General features: G+C 43.3%; 1 protein-coding gene across 3 annotated transcripts in view; it reads right to left on the bottom strand.

The window, feature by feature from the left end:
* The window catches only part of NRDE2 (NRDE-2, necessary for RNA interference, domain containing), a 51,852-nt gene extending 32,456 nt beyond the window's left edge, over positions 1-19,396 (bottom strand). For all 3 annotated transcript variants that reach the window (XM_042990359.1, XM_042990358.1, XM_042990360.1), the window contains exons 1-4: positions 19,197-19,396; positions 5,615-5,723; positions 3,339-3,569; positions 239-388 (exon numbers count right to left, since the gene is read on the bottom strand). In XM_042990359.1, the coding sequence (XP_042846293.1) occupies positions 239-388; positions 3,339-3,569; positions 5,615-5,723; positions 19,197-19,260 (554 nt within the window). In that variant the 5' untranslated portion in view covers positions 19,261-19,396. The remainder of the gene's footprint in view (positions 1-238; positions 389-3,338; positions 3,570-5,614; positions 5,724-19,196) is intronic.
* Positions 19,397-19,692: the final 296 nt, after the last annotated feature.

Raw genomic sequence — 19,692 nt, forward strand, 5'->3', positions numbered from 1 at the left:
AATATTTACTAAAAACCTATTACAAAGGAGACCTGGATCCTGACCTCAAGGTTTAAGCTTTCATTTCAGAATGTGAGAGATAAGACACATATGTCAATACCTCGGCAATGGGGGCCACCCCCCGGAATCTAGAAGGGATGGGAGCAGACAGAGACGATGCAGAGAGCGCTCAAGGGGGGCGGGGGGAGACAAGTTACTTCCCACCAGTGAAAATCAGGAAAGACACCATGACGGATACCTTGCTATATCTCCTCGGTAGAGAGACTTGTACTCCCAGTTTGCAGGATCCGGTTTCTTATCTGTTCTGAAGGTTTCCCCTGTGAGAGCCTGAACGTCCTCAAGCCAGATGCAGCGGTGCCCAGTATCAGCGACGGCGTTCCCTTCTCGGCTGTGGGGCAGAGGAAGGTGAAGCACAAAAGGGACATCTAGTTACACGGCCCACCTTTTCGGAAGTACGGAAGGTAAACATTTCAAACGCCGCACGGCATCAAAGTGCTTAAATGCATAAACTGAAAGGTGCATGTGTCACAAAGATGGAAAAAACTTTAAAATATAAAGCAAAAACTGTCAACGCTAAGTGGCATCTTACCAAGAAGTCAGCCTACCTCAGAAATTAACCTGACATAGCTGTTCAAGTATTCCATTAAATGACTGTAACTAGAATTTCGAGCATATGTGGTAAACAAGTGGGCTGCCCTTGCTTAGCCTAACTCATCCAAAAGCGCTCCGGTTATTCCAGCCGAATCTTGGCAACAACAGCAAAGCTGCAGCTCTGAATGGGTCAGTCTCAGACATCACTGAGGCTCGGGCTAAGTCTTGTTTGGACAGCTGGGTTCTGCGGACGGTGCCTCGGCCTTGTGTGCTGACCCCCCTTACAAAAGGGCAGAGAGAGTCCACTGTGAGACGAGACCCTTCGGTACCCCCAGAACCAACTAGAGAGTGGGCAGACTTCCTGCCAAGATGCGCATGGAATCAAATGAGAGCGAGGGCAAGTCTTTCTGGCATCTAACATCCTCCCTGCTCTGAAGATCAGCTCATAATGCTGCTGACACACAAGAGGCTGCCAGGGCAGAGTCGCAACAGCATTACCTTTGCTCTCTTTGCTGTCTGGCTCTGCCCAGAGAGAAATAACGACTCTAAAGGCTTCTAAATCATTCTTGGCTGGGAATACAAAGGAATGGCATTTCAGAGACACAGAGTAGGTTTCAATCAGTATTTCCTGAATGACAGCATCTCGGGTCACAACACACAGAGATTTTTAACATAGTCCCCTCTGGAACACCCGGAGGGTTTTCTGTTGACAAACACCGGAAGGGGCAGCAAAGGGAAGGAATGAGGTGGATGCATTCCAGAAAGAAATGGAAAGCCTGGGGGGGGGCGGGGGGGGGGGGCGGTGCTGCAGACCACTCCCGGGGAGGAGACAAGGTCTGATCCGTCCCCTACCAGGTACTGAGGTCAAGAAGGAGGATGAGGTCTGGGCTGTGAGCAGGGAAGGGTCTGCCTCACCTGAAGATGAAGAGGTCACCCTAGGAAACAAAGGTCCAGGCGAAGCTGTCGCCTTGGGGGAAGTGGCCCCTTGATCACCCCGAAATAGAGTCCCGTGTGGTATACTATACCCCTGAGAACCTACTTTCCCCACATCCTGGAAATACTCTCACAACGCATCAGTATCTTATTCCTTGTCTCTATGGAAACAATTCCTCCAGGCCATCTTCCCAGGGAGAGGCTACAGAAGTTCAGATGGAGAAAATAAGAGAGCAACAATCGATTTTGATCTTAATGGGGATATTCTGCAAAGTATCAGTGAACTTAAAAATGCCATTTGGATCACAGAAGTATCAAGAGGCTGTAAAGATCACCTCCGATGTGACTAAGCACAGGCTGAAAATAACTACCTTTCAAGTTCGAACAGTAGTTCCTGTGTGGGTTCAAGAAATCCTTTAAAATTCACTTTCCTCGACGGTAGGAAAAAAAAGGACAGGTAGCTAACGGTGAGTTTTCAGAAGAAACGATGATTAATGTATTTTTCTTTGAAGACATACTGAAAGCAAAAATATCAGTAATTCACTCATTCACGTAACAAAACTGTATTGAGCGCTTACTACGTACCAGGCCCTGTGCCAAGCGCTGAGAGAACACAATGGCAAGCAAGACGGGAGTGATTCCTGCCCACAGAAATTCAGTCAAATTCAGAGCCCTTTTGCTGGATTCCCTTATTCTCCCCTCCTAGAGCAAACGTGGGTTACAGGTATAGTACCTGAGACACAGAGAGAGCTAAATCAATCTGTGTCTTCTGAGCCACGGAGGACCTGCAACGTTCTCCACGGTCTGATGGCAGAAGGACCCGGGAAGACGGCAGCGTCTGCCTGTCTGATGGCAACTCTATGGGCCAGAGTCCAGACTTACTCCAACACAGAGCTCTCACTGACCACCAGTGAGACTTCTAAGCATACGATGAAAGCAAATCATCCCTAAGAGTCAAAACTTCTTAAGAGCACTGCATTTTTTTTTTTTTAAGTATGTCTTAAATTTTCTCTCTTCTAGCCCATATGAACAAAGGAAAGAAAAAAGTGAAGTGAGAAATCACTCAGGTAGTTTCACCACACGCCACCTGTCGCAGGCACCACAGGGAAAAGTGCCTCCCTGTGCGGGAGGCCAGGAGACGAGGCAGAGAGGAGCTGTGAGCACCTGTGCAGCCGCCGCGCTGTGGGACAATGTGAGCAACACGCTCACGGCAGACAGTGGAGCAAAATGTGGGGAGGAGTAAAGCCCCCAGGAAGGGAGACACTGTGGTCCCGAGCTGGTCCACACTTTCAACAGGGGTTCTAAATAAATGTGGAGAAAAGGACAAAGGCAGCGATGAAGTGCTACATTAACCTCAACCAAAGAGTGTGTGTGTGTGTGTGTGCGTGTGTGTGTGTGTGTGTGTGTGTGTGTGCGAGCACACGTGGGGGTGATGCGAGCGATCGGAAGTGTGGGGGCCAACAGCCCCTCCCAGATGGGACCCTATGCGACGCAGGAAAGTGGCCCATATTCCCAGGCTGTGCGTGGCCCATCCGCCATCTTTCAAAAACCCCAAAGACTTTTTGTCTGAATCAGATTTTGACACAACCATTACTGTGTCTCAATAACTTTTCTCAAATAAAATCACGACTCTAATTTTTTTTAATGAAACTTTTCTTCTAAATGCTAACCTAACGGTAGAGCTCTCTTTGGAGTCTTTTGGACTCCATTTGACTAAGTGGCTAACCAGGCATTCAAACGTCTAATTTGTGGCAACAACTGAGGGGAAAAATTCAAACTTTGAAGTCATAGGTATTTACGAACAGAAAACCTACTTTGGTTTCTCGGATTCCTTTTTACTGTCTCTAATGCTTCTGGAAGTTTTATCCTTTTCAGAATCACTATCTGGCTCAGACCCACTGCTACTGGACTGGCCGTGTTTTCTCCTAGTTTTCTTGTGGTGATGCTTCCTTTTCTTCTTTTTCTCTTTCTTCTTTTTTCTGCTTGTTTGTTTGGGCTTTTTGTTAGTGTCACTTTCATCCGAAGGCTCTGATTTCAGAGGGCTCCTGTTGGGGAAAATCAACATCAGAATAATTTTCAGAAGAGAATCAGAAAGAAGACTATGTCAATAAGCAAATATGTAAAAGGGAACTCTGCAGTGCCTTCCTGGGTCACAGCTCCCCTTAAGGACTTAAGAGTTGGACCTAAAACAACAGTAGGTGAAGAAATTCTAATTTCAACAGTTTCTAAACCTAGATGTGGGGCTCAAACTCATGAACCGCAAGATCATGACCTGAGCCGCAGCTGGACGTTCAACTGATGGAGCCACCCAGGTGCCCCACATCTATACATTTTTAAAGGAAAGTAATCTACCAGTCATTTTATCGAATATAGTATTTTTTAAATGACATTACAAAAGGTTTATTTCCAGTCCTACATATTAAGGCAATATGTCCTTAATGATGAGGGAGGGTGGGGCAAGCTGAGGGCAAAATACGGGCTGGCACCCCGCCCCCCCACGTGGGATATGTGTGATGTGCCTGGGACACGCCTGGCTACCCAAGAACAGAGAAAGTGTTTAAGTGCTTGCCATGGTGATGTGGGACACTAAGGCAAATGAAAACTGAAATTCCCTTACTGCCTACAACCCATCGACAAGTCCTTGAAACTGGCAGGGTGACCTCCCTCTAGGAGCTCAGCTGCCTCCAGGATGACGCTTTGCTGGGGGCAAAAGACAACCTTGGCTTAACATTATCCCCACCTCGAGGATCCTGTAAGTCGACTTCCCTCATCCCACCTGCCCCAAGATAGATGCTGGCAATCCTACTCCAAGCTTATGCCCCACCCCCCACACATCTGAAGGGTCTCATGACTGAGGTTTTATTAAACGGTAGTAAGCGGCATTTCCCTAGCAACAGCCAGCCCCTCAAGGTCCTGGAAACCTTGCTTCCAAAATTCCTTAGAGACTTACTCTATCCCTGACCCCCTCCCAACCCGAGGGTATACAATGAGCTCCCCATCAGGACCCCAGTGCAGCTCTTCCTGCCCGTGGGTCCTGTCCCCATGCTTTAATAAAATCAGCTTTATGCACCAAAGATGTCTTCAAGAGTTCGTTCTTGGCTGTCAGCTCCAGACCACCCCACCATCACCCCAAAACTTCATCACTTAATGCCAAAAAAAAAGATTTCATTCTGGTCCTTGCGTTTAAAAGCTCCAAGGAGTTCTTCTGCATTACTGAAACACCTACGAACAACTGCCTCATGCATCAACTATTCTCAATTTCCAAAGGCTTCTTGTACTTTTAGAGTCCTGGCTTCCCAGGGTTCATCATCTTAATTAATGAGACCATCTAGTCCATATTTGCAAGAGAACTCATTTCTCAATTCAATGATCTACAACAATTTCTTTCTTTTTTTTTAAATTTAAAACTTTTTTTAATGTTTATTTTTGAGGGGGAGAGAGAGAGGGAGCACGAGCAAACGGGGGAGGGGCAGAGAGAGAGAGAGACAGAGACAGAGACAGAGTGAGAGACAGAGAGAGAATCCAAAGCAGGCTCCAGGCTCTGAGCTGTCAGCACAGAGTCCGACGCAGGGCTCGAACCCACGTACTGTAAGATCATTACCTCAGCTGAAGTCGGACGCTTAACCGACTGAGCCACCCAGACACCTCAACAATTTCTTTCAAAGCTTAGTCCAGATATGTGCCATTCTGCTTTCCCCAAAGTTTCCAGGAGATTTTATCCTACATTCTACCACACCAGCATCTTCTGTTTTTCCAAAACTGCTAAAAATGCAACTGAAGAGATATCTGAGTGACAATATTCTAAAGGTTACTAATGAGGTTAGTCAAGTTACTTAAAGAATCACAATGATGCCGTTTCCCTTGGGGCTTAATTATTGGCAGTAACTGTCACGCACTTGCCACTGTAACGCAGGGGGAAAAATAGAATTTAGGAATGAGGTAAGGAAAAACAGTCAAAGATCACCTCATTGAAGTGAAAAGAGTTCTAATTCGCTCTTTTATCACAGGGTTTACGGAGAAGCATTATTCAAACTAAGCTACAGACTACACACTGACAAAAACTGAAAATCCATCTTTCATAAAAACCTACCTTGTCAGAGGTGACCCTTCAGAAACCAGGGCTGTGGCCCCTTCAGTTTGTTGGCTCAGAGAGGTTATGGCTCCAGCACAAAAGCTTGGGTTGCTCAGCCAGTCTAATTCTGCACAGGCAAAAGAAAAAAGATCAATGAAATGAGCTCGATGGGATTTCTAGAGCAGGCAATCCATCTTACCAGCTGACGTCCTAATTCACAGCCAGTGTCAGCCAGACATTGTGAACAGTCCTCAGAAGCCGAAGGGAATCCATGAAATTTTTATTTCCCAGGGCATGGGGCTTTAACACACTCTAAAATATTTAAGACTGAAATCCTCTTGTGATAGCAGGCTGTGGCTTAAGCAAAAGCCACATAACAAGCGTGGCTTAAAAAGCAACAAGGCTTTATGGATTCCATCCACACTTCAATGAGCAGGAACGCTTCCAAAGCACTGGGTTTTAATGACCTGGCATTTGATTCAGACAATTCCAAAAAGTTTAAAAATCAAAGCACGCACAAAAGCCTGCCATGCTTAATACTGTTACAGAAGACTAAGATATTTTTCTTTAAAAAACATTCTGTTTTTGGGGCACCTGGGTGGCTCAGTCGGTTAAGCGTCCGACTCTGGCTCAGGTCATGATCCACAGTTTGCGAGTTCGAGCCCCGCTTCGGCTCTGTGCTGACAGCTCAGAGCCTGGAGCCAGCTTCGGATTCTGTGTCTCCCTCTCTCTTGGCCCCTCCCCGGCTCATACTCTGTCTCTTTCTTTCTCTCAAAAATAAATAAACGTTAAAAAAATTTTTTTAATACAAATAAAAATAAATATATTCTGCTCTTAGTAAGTTAACTTATAAACCTTTCCTTAAAACAGTACTCCTCTTTGGGGTACCTGGGTGGCTCAGTTGGTTAAGCGTCTGGCTTCGGCTCAGGTCATGATCTCACCGCTCGTGGGTTCGAGCCCCGCATCGGGGTCTGTGTTGACAGCTGGGAGCCTGAAGCCTGCTTCGGATTCTGTGTCCCCCTCTCTGCCCCTTCCCCGCTCACACTCTCTCTGTCCCTCTCTCAAAAATAAACATTTAAAAAACAAAAACAAAACAAAAAAACAGTACTCCTCTTTGAAAATAAAAACACAAGGTGTCAACTTTTCCAATGCTAAAATTAAATAAAATGTTAATAATGATTATCTCTGGGGGTGGTGAGATTAAATGTCCAAAATTTTTTCTCCATTAATTTTGAAGTCCTCTGGAATGAACTATTTCTTAATTACTAATTTTCTAACCTTTTAGGAGCCTTAGCTGTGAAGGAAAAAAAAAAAAACAAACAAAACCCTGGGGTGGTGGCAGCAAGGGGGCTCCTGGGGGGGTTTGTATTTTGTCCCGTTTTGTTCTAGGATAAGGCCAGAGCATGTTCATGCGCTCAGGAGAAAGAACCCGTGAGATGGCTAAGTTAGGAGATGCACTTCCTAACAGTCATACTGGGATATCATCTATATACCATAAGGGTCACCATTTAAAATGTACAATGCAAGGGGCGCCTGGGTGGCTCGGTCAGTTAAGCGTCTGATTCTTGATTTCGGCTCAGGTCATGATCTCATGGTTCGTGGATCCAAGCCCTGTGTCGGGCTCTGCGCTGACAGTGGGGAGCCTGCTTGGGGTTCTGTCTCTCTGCCCCTCCCCCAGCTCACATTCTCTCTCTCAAAATAAACATTCTTTTTAAATGTACAATTCAATGGTTTTTAGTATACAGTAAAATATTGGATTGCAAGTTACTCGTTGTGCGAGTGTTCCGCAAGACAAGCAAACATTTTTTTTTGAAATTTATTGTCAAATTGGCTTCCATACAACACCCAGTGCTCATCCCAAAAGGTGCCCTCCTCAATACCCATCACCCACCCTCTCCTCCCTCCCACCCCCCATCAGCCCTCAGTTTGTTTTCAGTTTTTAAGAGTCTCTTATGCTTTGGCTCTCTCCCACTCTAACCTCTTTTTTTTTTTTCCTTCCCCTCCCCCATGGGTTCCTGTTAAGTTTCTCAGGATCCACATAAGAGTGAAAACATATGGTATCTGTCTTTCTCTGTATGGCTTATTTCACTTAGCATCACACTCTCCAGTTCCATCCATGTTGCTACAAAGGGCCGTATTTCATTCTTTCTCATTGCTACATAGTACTCCATTGTGTATATAAACCACAATTTCTTTATCCATTCATCAGTTGATGGACATTTAGGCTCTTTCCACAATTTGGCTATTGTTGAGAGTGCTGCTATAAACATTGGGGTACAAGTGCCCCTCTGCATCAGTACTCCTGTATCCCTTGGGTAAATTCCTAGCAGTGCTATTGCTGGGTCATAGAGTAGGTCTATTTTTAATTTTCTGAGGAACCTCCACACCATTTTCCAGAGTGGCTGCACCAATTTGCATTCCCACCAACAGTGCAAGAGGGTTCCCATTTCTCCACATCCTCTCCAGCATCTATAGTCTCCTGATTTGTTCATTTTGGCCACTCTGACTGGCGTGAGGTGATATCTGAGTGTGGTTTTGATTTGTATTTCCCTGATGAGGAGCGACGTTGAGCATCTTTTCATGTGCCTGTTGGCCATCCGGATGTCTTCTTTAGAGAAGTGTCTATTCATGTTTTCTGCCCATTTCTTCACTGGATTATTCGTTTTTCGGGTGTGGAGTTTGGTGAGCGCTTTATAGATTTTGGATACTAGCCCTTTGTCCGATATGTCATTTGCAAATATCTTTTCCCATTCCATTGGTTGCCTTTTAGTTTTGTTGGTTGTTTCCTACAAGCAAACATTTCTAGTAAATTTTAACCTGATAAACAAACGGTGTCTTGCAATACAAGTAGTACGTGATTCAGAAAGTCACATGATCACAACTGAGCCAATGCTTCCTATCTCTCTCTCTCTCTCTCTCTCTCTCTCTCTCACTGAGGGATTGTGGGTGATCTCCCACGCTCGGTCTCAGGCCATGGTGTCTGGAAGAAATCAGTGATTTTTCAGAACGTTGGAAGGTGCCCACGACTGGTACTAGTGTATTTTTTGTCACTTCAAAGCACCTACGGACAGTCCTCTGCTTTTCCATTCAAGAGTAAGCCTAGGAGTGCTTAGCTTCATTCTAGGTCAGGCTCCTTGCAGATATAGACGCTTTCCTCTGCTGCTTTATTGCCAGTTACATTAAATACAGTATATGACAAGAGTTTATTAATACTGTAGTCAACTTCTGTGTGAGTGTATACAATGGCCCCATGCAGAAAAAGATTCCACTGAGCCAACAGACAGCAGTGATTCCATTAGTGACAGTGAAAGTCGTCCTACACAATAATTCTCCTCTCTTGTCTCCCTCACACCAGCCACAAAGGTTTTCAAAGGTAAGTACAGGTTAACTTATTTTTCTTTATATGTTTTCTTTATTATTTTGTATTATATTATGGTACTGTATCATTTATGTGAATATTTTGGGGTTGTGGAATCATCTGAGTTTCCATGATTTCTCATGAAGAGATTCACTTTGCTACACAAGTGCTTTGGATTACAACCACGTTTCCGGAACAAATTATACTTGCAAACCAAGGTTTTACTATATTTAGAACTGTGCAGGGCACCTGGCTGGCTGAGTTGGTGGAGTGTGCAACTCTTTTTAAAAAAAATTTTTTTAACATTTATTTATTATTGAGAGACAGAGGGAGACAGAGCATGAGCATGGGAGGGACAAAGAAAGGGGGAGACACAGAATCCGAAGCAGGCTCCAGGCTCTGAGCTGTCAGCACAGAGTCCAACGCGGGGCTCAAACTCACAAACCACGAGATCATGACCTGAGCCAAAGTCAGACACTTAACTGACTGAGCCGCCCAGGTGCCCCTGGAGTGTGCAACTCTTAATCCCAGGGTCATGAATTCCAGCTCCGTGTTGGGCATAGGGTTTACTTATATATTTTAAGTAAAAAATATCTGTGTTTTAGATTTTATATATATATATATATATATATATATATATATATATGCTTGTGTATGTGTATATATGTATATGCATATATATGTACATATATACACATAGATATGTATTATGTATATATGTATATACACACACACATATATACATGTATATACACATATATATGTGTGTGTGTGTGTGTGTGTATATATATATATATATATAAATTGTTCAATTATCACCATAATTTTAGAACATTTTCATCATCCCAAAAAGAAACCCCAGACCTATTGGCAGTCACCATCACTCATCTCTGGCTCTCCCACCCCAAGGCAACCACTAATCTGTCTCTACAAATTTGCCTGTTTGGGACAATATGATTTTTTTTTTTAATTTGAGACAAACAGAGGGGGAGAGGGAAGGGGAGGGGGAGAGGGAGGGAGAGAATCTTAAGCAGGCTCCACACTCAGCACAGAGTCCAACACAGGGCTCGATCTCACGACTACGAGATCATGACCCAAGCTGAAATTAAGAGTCAGATGCTTAACCGACTGAGTCACCCAGGCACCCCCAAGACATTTAATATGAGATCATACAGCATACAGTCTTTTGTAACTGGCTTCTTCTACTTTGCATAATGTTTTCAAGGTTCATCCATACTGTAGCATGTATTAGTACCCATTCCTTTTTATCGCCAAATAATATTCCATTTTATGGGTAGATCACATTTTGTCCACTGATCAGCTAATGGACACTTGGGTTGTTTCCCTTTTTTGGTTATTATGAACAATGCAGCTATAAACATTCATGTACAAGTTTTTATATGGACATATGTTTTTATTTCTCTTGGCTAGATACCCAGAATTGCCGGGTCATGTGGTAACTCATGCTTAGCATTTTAAGGAAATGCCAGACTGGTTTCCAAATTGGCTGCACCAGTTTACGTTCCCATTAACAATGTAGAAGGATTCTAATTTCTCCAAATCCTTGGCAACTTGTTACCGTCTGTGTTTTAGATTATAGTCATCCTAGTAGGTGTGATGTCTTTTCTCATTGTGCTGCTGGTTTCCATTTCTCTGGTGACTAATGATGTTAAGCATCTTTTCATGTGTTTATTGGCTAATATTTGAACAGAAATAGTCAAATACTTTGCCCATTTTTTAATTGGGTTGTCTTTTTAGTATTGGGTTGGCAGAGTGCTTTACATATTCTTTGTTCTAGTCCCTGATGGTTACTGCATCTTAGGAGGAAGGAACAGAATGTGTGCCCCGTGATGACAGGTACTTTGTTTTACTCAACTGCTGTATCCATGGGACCATGAGCAATGCCTCGCATAACATCAGGAGGCGTTTAATAAATATTTGTGGAAAAGAGGGGAGACAGGGAGGGAGGGAGGAAAATTCCTAAGGAGGAAAGGGACATTAAAACAAAAGGGAAAGAGAAGGATTGTAACTCTTTAAGTGCCTACTGTAGGCTAAACACCAGGTAAAGCACTTTACATTCTTGTTATACCTTTTAAGCATCAAAACAATCTTCTTTGGGAGGTATTACAATCTATATTGTACAGAAGGAAACTAAAGCTCAAAGGAATTAGGTAATTTGTAAGGTCATACCCACTGAGGGCTACACAGCTGTTCGTGCAGTCTCTTTCCTACTGTTTCCTTTTCCTTCTGCGGTCTGGATCTGATCCCTGGCAAGAGGTATGTGAAAAGTTTCTGTAGCTCACTGAGATCATGATTATTGCCAAAACAACCGCATTGTGTCATGAACAAAGGAAAAGCAAGAAAAGACGGAACAAGCAATATGCAAAGAGAGATGCTCTCAACATATATTTTACATACATATACATATTACATATTTTACATAAATATTTGAGACAGTGAGGACAGCGTGGAGGAAATGTAAAGAAACACAGAGGTCAAAACAACATAAAGTGTGTAACTCTCCAAAGTCCTTCAGAAGTCCTCCAAAAATAAGAAAAAGGGTTTTTAAGGAAACAATCAAGGCTTTGCCAAATGAGACCACTGGGGGAAAAAAAGTAATGTTTACAGAACTAAAACGCTTGGGGTTCTAACCCAAATCATAACTGACCTTCTCTGTGACCTTCATCTCAATCAAATGACCTTTCTTTGGGGCAAATGGTATTTCTACCTGACAAGTTACTGCTACTGCCTTTTTTTTTTTTTTTTTTTTGGTCCTGGTAGCACATTAGCAGTGAACATGCATAGAATATTAGAAGTAATCATCACTGGATGTTAGGCATGCAGGAATTTTGGAGATTATCAGTTGAGGGATTTTAAAACTTTTTTTTAGCTAAAGAAAACGCCACTCAAACAAAATCTTCCCGAGAAGCCCAACCTGCAGAACAGCAAAAGCAGGGATGCTTCCTGGGGTTCAGAGGGAGGGGGCAGGTCTGAGAAAGCTCTCCAGAGCACAGCCCGGGCACCACTCCCTCATTTACAGAGCAACATGGGAGGTCCGAAGAAGTCCAGTCCTCTGGCCAAAGGCACACACCCAAGCCTCGACCTGCACTCTGCCCAGTTCTCTCCACCATGCACCGTGGTGCAACTCTTCACTTCCTCAACGAAGGAGCTGGCTTTCCTGAAGTCTCCCTGCAACTGGTACACGGGGCTACCGTGGCGATTTTCATCCTGTGATCTCATTACCTGCGGGGCCGTCTTCCCACTTCATTCTAAGGTCCACAGCTCAAATCCTTACAGGGACCAGGGGCGCCTGGGTGGCTCAGTTGGTTAAGCACCTGACTCCAGCTCGGGTCATGATCTCACATTCGAAGTTGGAGCCCCGCAACGCGCTCTCTGCTGTCAGCACTGAGCCCATTTTGAATCCTCTAGTCCCCCCCTCTCTCTCTGCTCTTCCCGCCCCCCCCCCAAATAAACAAACATTAAAAGAAAAAAAAAAAGGCTGTCTAAAGAAAATCTTTACAGAGACCGGATTGGTAATGATTCCTGTGATAGTACAGAGAATGAAAAAAAGAAAAAGACAAAAATATTTTGCCAAAGAAGGAAATTGGTCTACAACTCTTACATCTGAGTTTTCAGCTCCCACCCTCCTCCTATTCCTTCCTTTCCAAGCTAAATGCAACATGAGGGCAGAGGTCATGACTACTCACTCCTGTATTTCCAACCCCTAGCACAGGGCCTTGGCACAAAGCAACTGGGATCAATAAATATTTGTTGAAAAAACAAAATGAGTGAAGATCTGAGCCATATCTTCCTATCTTTGTATCCCCAGCTGAACTGAAGCAATATGAGATTGTCAAAAGCATGCCATTATCTAGGTATAAAGTACAACCATTTTAATTCTTCCAGTGTTCACTGCAAATGGAGATTGAATCATTAAAGAATAAAGTACCAAATACCCACTATGGGGCCAGGCACAGTCCTAGGCTTTCGGGGTAGAGTGTGACTAAGGCAGGCCAGGTCTCTCTGCTCATATGGTATTTATACTTAATCATAACCTTACTGTTCACATAACACATGTGCATTGTGAAATTTTGGTTATATGGAATCCTGGAGAAAGTTATCTGAGATTAAACAATGCTTTATTAATCAGAATGCAGTCTTTTTTCTATATTTACTTACAGCCTCACAATTTACAAGTTCCTTTGACAGAAGTCAAATATGTATTTAGATAATTATATCAACAAATATTATGTATTTAGATAATTACATCAACACCATGCAGGATGTAACATATTACGGACAGGTTGAGCAGGATACAACATGCTTGGGTTTAAATGGAGAAGCTGACTGGCTGACCAACCTTTTGTCCCTGCAGGCTAGTAAATAAGCATAGGTTGAACCTGCCTGGAAATGAGCACTCTGCTACACACACACACACACACACACACACACTCCTAAAAAAGGAAGCATGGAAGCATCAGGCAAAAAACCACTTTAGGAGCTTTAGAGCCTGGCTGGCTCAGTCGGTAAAGCATCTGACTCTTGATTTCAGCTCAGGTCATGTTCTCACAGTTTGTGAGTTTGAGCCCCGTGTCCAGCTCTGCACCGACATCACAGAGCCTGCTTGGGATTCTCTCTCTCTCCCTCTCTGTGACTGTACCCTAATCAAATGCACGCACTCTCTCCCTCCAGATAAACAAATTTAAAAAAAAATAAACAACAACAAAAAACAACTATTGCCGAACAAAACCCAGGCAGGTATCTAGAAGAACCACAGCATGTGTAATTTTACAGAAAATTATATAATGAATCATCACTAAGTTGACATTCTTTTTATCACAAGTTTATTATATAATGGTATCTCTCCATCACTAGTGAAAATGCTTTAATTCAATTCCACTGGATACAGGGATGAGGAAATCACCACGAAAAGATTTAAAAATTTTTTAACATTTTTTGAATCACAACTGGATGAAATATCCAAGTTCACCCCCTCCCCATTCTATTGTAATAAAATAGCACTGATTCACTGGTTTAAGTGAACTCAGGTGAGCACCACCCCTCCAGGAATCATTCAAAAAGGCATTTCTAAGGCTGAGTATAACAAACGAACATATATATTAGGGAAGGGGATTGTCCCTTTGGTAAGACTGAGTCAAGCTCTTCATTTTGATCGAAACCTTTATTTTCTGACAAGGAAACTGAGGGAGGAAACATTTGTTCAGAAAGCTCCAACAAACATGGCTAAGCACTGAGTTTAAGGTGATTACAGAGAACCTAACCAAAGTCAGCCCTTCTACAGAGTTAACCTACAATTTGAAGATCCCAAAAGTAATGTTTAAACAACCCAACCCCCAACATTCTAGTATCACAGTGTGACTCAGAACACAAGGTTTTGAGTCAGAAGGAGCTGTGTTCAAATACTGGCCTTACCGTTTACCGGTTGGGCAACTCTTAACAAAATACTTAATCTCTAAGTCTCTCTTTCCTTTCATTCAGCATATTTTATTTTATTTTTATTTTTTATTTCTAGAAGCTAGGAACACAAAGCAAACAAGACAAAACCAACCCGACTCTCGGGGTACTGACACACTGGCAGTCACACACACTGTGACAAATGTCAAGATAAAGAAAATACACGGGGTACAAGGAGAGCACATGGTCCCAACCAGGTATGGGTCAGAGAAAGCTGCCTGGGAGAACATGTCCGTCAAGACCTGAAGGATGAGGGTAATCTGCTAGGGAGAGTCTGGGCAGAGGAAACGGCTGCTACAAAGGCCCGAAAGTGCAAACACAGGGCTCTGGGAAACAGCAAGCTATTATGTCTGGACCCCTGGGAGGAGAGCAAGCGGGGGCAAAAGGAAGCTGGAGAGGTCAGGGGCCTTCAAAAGGTGTCAGAGTTTGGGCTTCTCCTAACAGCCACAGACAGACAGTAGAGAGCTCCGAACAAGAGTGACGAAGTCAGAGCTAGGGTTCTAAAGAGCAGCAGCCAAGAGGAGTATTTAAGAGCACGTGTTTTGGGGGTGCCTGGGTGGCTCAAGCCACGATCTCACGGTTCATGAGTTTGAGCCCTGCATCGGGCTCGCTGCTGTCGGTGCAGAGCCCGCTTCGGATCCTCTGTCCCCCCGTCTCTCTGCCCCTGCCCCACTTGCGCTTTCTCTCTCAAAAATAGAAGAATAAATTAAGAAAAAAAGAGCACGGGTTTTGAAGCTAGACTGCCTGAGCTCAGATCCTGGTTCTGAGGCTTAAAAAAGGATGGCCATAAAGAAGGATGAGATCTTGCCATTTGGGACAACATAAATGGACCGAAAGGGCTATCATGCTAAGTGAAGTCAGAGAAACAAAAATACCACACGATTTCACTTCTATGTAGAATCTACAAAACAAATGAATAAACAAACAAAAAGCAGGGGCTCCTGGGTGGCTCAGTCAGTGGAGCGTCAGACTTTGGCTCAGGTCGTGATCTCGCCATTTGTGAGTTCGAGCCCCACATCGGGCTCGCTACTGTCAGCACGGAGCTTGCTTTGGATCCTCTGTCTGCCTCTCTCTCTCTGCCCCTCCCCTGCTTGCACTCTCTCTAAACAAAACATTTTTAAAATTTTTTTAAAAAATAAAAAGAAAACAAACAAAAAGCAGAATCAAGCTTCTAAATACAAAGATCTGATGTTGCCAAAGGGGAGATGGGAGGATGGGCAAAATGGGTGAAGGGGAGTGGGAGATACAGGCTTACAGTTTTGGGATGAATAAATCACAGCAAGAAAAGGCACAGCATAGAGAATGTAGCCAATGGGATCGTCATAGTGTTGCACTGTGACAGATGATGGCTACACGTGCAGTGAGCATAGCGTAAGGTATGGAGTTGTTGAATCACCATGTTGTACATCTGAAACTAAGGTAACACTGTGTGTCAACTGAAATCCAAATATAAAAGGAAGTCCGGTGCTTCTATGTGCAAAAGAAGACCAGAACAGTCTAAATGTCCTTAATAGAGGATTGTTTGAATAAACCATGTGACATCACACTATGATGTTCTGTGCATCAAAAGAAATGAGGAAGATCTCATACTATGCTGTACGGTGATCTCTGGGATTCAAGCTAAAATGCAGACCAGTAGGCATTAAAGAAAGAGCAGGGAATATAGTCACTCATATTAAGGGAGAAAAAAAATGGAAGGATATCATTGACTAATTAAAATTCTAACTTGCAGAGTAAGGAAAGTAACAGGCTGGAGGAACAAAGATGGAAGCCTTTATTTCTCTGGACATACCTGGTTTACATTTTCAACCTCAGAACCATGTAAATGTTTCACAACACTATAAAACAGGATCGGTTCAAAAAGAAGAAAAAAGCAATCGCTAAAAATTAAAAATATACCTAACTGTATAACAAACTGTTGATAACACCACAGAGAATTATTTCAAGTGATCTTAAAACACAGTAATTTGACCACACATCTGCTGCAGGATAGGTCCTAAGGACAAAAAGAATCACAAAGAAATACTAAACTATTTTTTAAGCTTATTTATCTTGAGAGAGGGAGAGACAGAGCATGACAGCATGCATGAGGAAGGGGTGAGAGAGAGGGAGAGAGAAGGAGAAACCCAAGCAGGCTCTGCACCATCAGCACGGAGCTGACGTGGGGCTCGAACCCACGAACCAGAGATCATGACCTGAGCCAAAATCAAGAGGTGGACACTTAACCTACTGAGCCATCCAGGCGCCCCAAACTATTTAGTATTAATCACAATACTAGTGTTATTTTTAACATATACATAATTGTATCGATGGCATTAGGAACTAAGATTTTCAGTGTAAGAAGAAATATAAATATTAAATTACAAATTTATATACAAATTACATATTATATAATAAAAAGAAATTAAGTAAAAATCTCACGATCTTCAATTTGGCCCGGAAATATCACTGTGAATTCATGATGTATTTTTCTCTTCCTGGTTTTGACCACTCAAAATGTCTAGAAATAATGCCAACCCAGTGCAACTAGCACTCCGAACACCAATTTGTGGTTTCAACCTCCCCGAACCATTTTCCCCTAAAAGAAACAATGGTTTGTAGAGAAACAGCCAGTTCCAGGCCATAATGGAACATATAAGTGATGAGCTCTGGGCATCCTTTAGACCAGAAAGCAAGAAAGCAATTAAAGACACCTGGGTCATGTCAAAAAAAACACATACCAACTTAATTAGACTCCCATTAGCACGGATGGGACAATGTGAGCAATAGAAAAAATATCTGCAATGGATTGAAATATAAGTGTTAAAAATTCAATAGTTTGTAAAGAAAGCAGGGAAAAAAAGAAACATCTAATTGGTCACCTCTAAAAATTCTAAGGACCCCAACTCATTTTCTGAAAATTGGCAGAGAACACATCAAGCATTGTCCTTCCTGCCTGAACTGTATTTCAGGGTATCCCAATAGTGTTGACAGGAAGTTTACGGAATAATTGTCACCTCGGCCAATAGCAAATACCCCAACGAAGTATTTTCAATTAAAAAAAATTATACCTGAATCTAATTAACTCTCTAGATCTAATTGCCAGCTCACAGGAAATACTGGGATAGAGAAGCATGCTAAAGGACACCAGGAGGATTTGGTGGGAAATGTCTACAGGACAGATGACTCAGTGTCCTCAACAAAGAAATCACAAGGGAAAATAGAGGGGAAGGAGAGACTGTTTTATATTAAAAAGAGACTTAAGAGATATATCTACAAAATACACTGTTGTATCTTTTTTGGATCCTGACTTGAACCAACATTAAAAGACCATTTGCAAGACAAGTTGGGAAATCTGAACAGACTAGAAATTAGATGACATTAAAGAATTACACTTAATTTCATTAAGTGATGCTTAGATTTTTTTTTCATAAAATGCTCTTTTACAAACATTATCCTGATGCTGAAGACCCCCAGAAGACATGTGACAAATATCTTAAGATAAATGACAAGAGCGACACTCCCCTTTAAACCTTCTATTTCACCTTCCCCCAGTAAAGGATAACCCCTAGGCAGTTACTGAAGTCACCACCCTTCCTCACCATCAGTCTCAATCACCTTTCCCAAGGCTCCTCTTCATGCCTCTGTATTTCCAAACTGGGCTGTTTGCAGTTTTCTGCATAGGTCCCATGATTTCCTTCCTGCATGTCTTTGAAGGCCCTGGAATGCCCTTCCACTATCTCCATTTGTTCAAATCCTACCCTCTTGAAGACCCCTCGCAAAACTTAGCTCCTATATAAAGCCTTCTTTGAAATTCCCATGTTGCAATAGCTCACCTGTGCCATCTATAACATCTTACCTTTTCTGTTACTTTGTGAAATACTTATTATTGGTCTGTATATTCAGCAAACATTTATTGAATACCCTACCACGTTTTGGACCTGTGCTCGGGGCTAAGTATGCTATCATGTATAGACACTGTCCCTGACCACATGAAGGTTAGGGTCTAGCGAAGGCTAGCCAAAAACTACACTAACTATATAAGAAATGACTCACAATTAAGCATTACCAAAAAAGAAGCGTGTGAACTAGAAAGGATATAAAAAGAGGTGCCAGACACAATTGGACTCTGCCACATAAGTGTACGATTTAGGATTAAATACTTTACATTACAATTCACTGTGCCTCACTTGTTAATAATGCAGATTTCCTGGGAATGCTTAAGGCTTATAATGAATATGTAATACCATCACCTGGCACCCAGGAGACCCTCAATAAACAGTTCTGACTCCCAGCACCTGCGCCCTTGTGGAAAGAACTTGCTTTTTTTGATTAGGCTTTGGGTCCTAATCCCTAGCTCTGAGTCTGACAAAAGATATGAACCCAATAAGCATTTCAGAAATCAGTAACACGGGAAAGGAAGAAAGATGTGGTAAGAACACCCAGCATCTACATCAGGAATCTCCTTGAAATGTAGGGTACTATTATCTACGTTTTATACATGAAGCAACTGAGGCTCAGCGCAAGAATGAGGTCCAAAAGCATGACAACATGCAAGTCCCGGCTCCAGGGCCTCTCCTGGGTCTCTTTTTCTCCATCCATTACTCTGCAACTCAAACCCAGAAGCCAGGACGAGACCAAGAGCCCTTCCCAGAAGGCTTTGCAGCGCCGCTGAGAACTCTGGGATACAAAGGGATAAACAAATCCAAGGCAAGGACCGAGACCTAAGACCGAGAAACTTCTTTGTAATCTCGCCGGGTGACTTCTTCGCCCCTTTTGTTTCCTTACCTTTCCTGGCGCTGCCGCTACCGGAAGTCTCACCAATGCCTGCAAAGGCCGGGAACAGCGCCATGACTGCAGGCCGCACCGCCGTTCCCCTCTCCAGAAATGGCGCCGGCGAGCGGACGCCGGTAGTGAGGCCTTCGCGGTTGCGGTGCACTCTGGGAAGTGTGGTTTTTCCCACTCGCACTCCCTGGGGCTTGACCCGGGGACCCGGCAGGGCGAGGAGGGGCGGGGCGGGGCGGGGTGGGGCGGAGCCACATCGCCGTAATTGATACTGGAAGGCTTCTGTTAGAACCCGGAAGTGCAGAGACCGGATGTGGAATTGTTCGGAGCAGAAAGTAGTAGGAGCTGGGATTCCGGTTGACCCCTGAACTCGCACCGTCACTAAGTGGGTCAAATTAATCAAACTCTGAGGTTCAGTTTCCTCATCTGTAAAATGTTCGTTAGATTAAATGAGCCTTAAGTAAGGTGCTTAGTTGGCATTGTGACTGACCCATGGAAA

Source organism: Panthera tigris, chromosome B3 (assembly GCF_018350195.1).
Source record: "Panthera tigris isolate Pti1 chromosome B3, P.tigris_Pti1_mat1.1, whole genome shotgun sequence".
Taxonomy (NCBI): domain Eukaryota; kingdom Metazoa; phylum Chordata; class Mammalia; order Carnivora; family Felidae; genus Panthera; species Panthera tigris.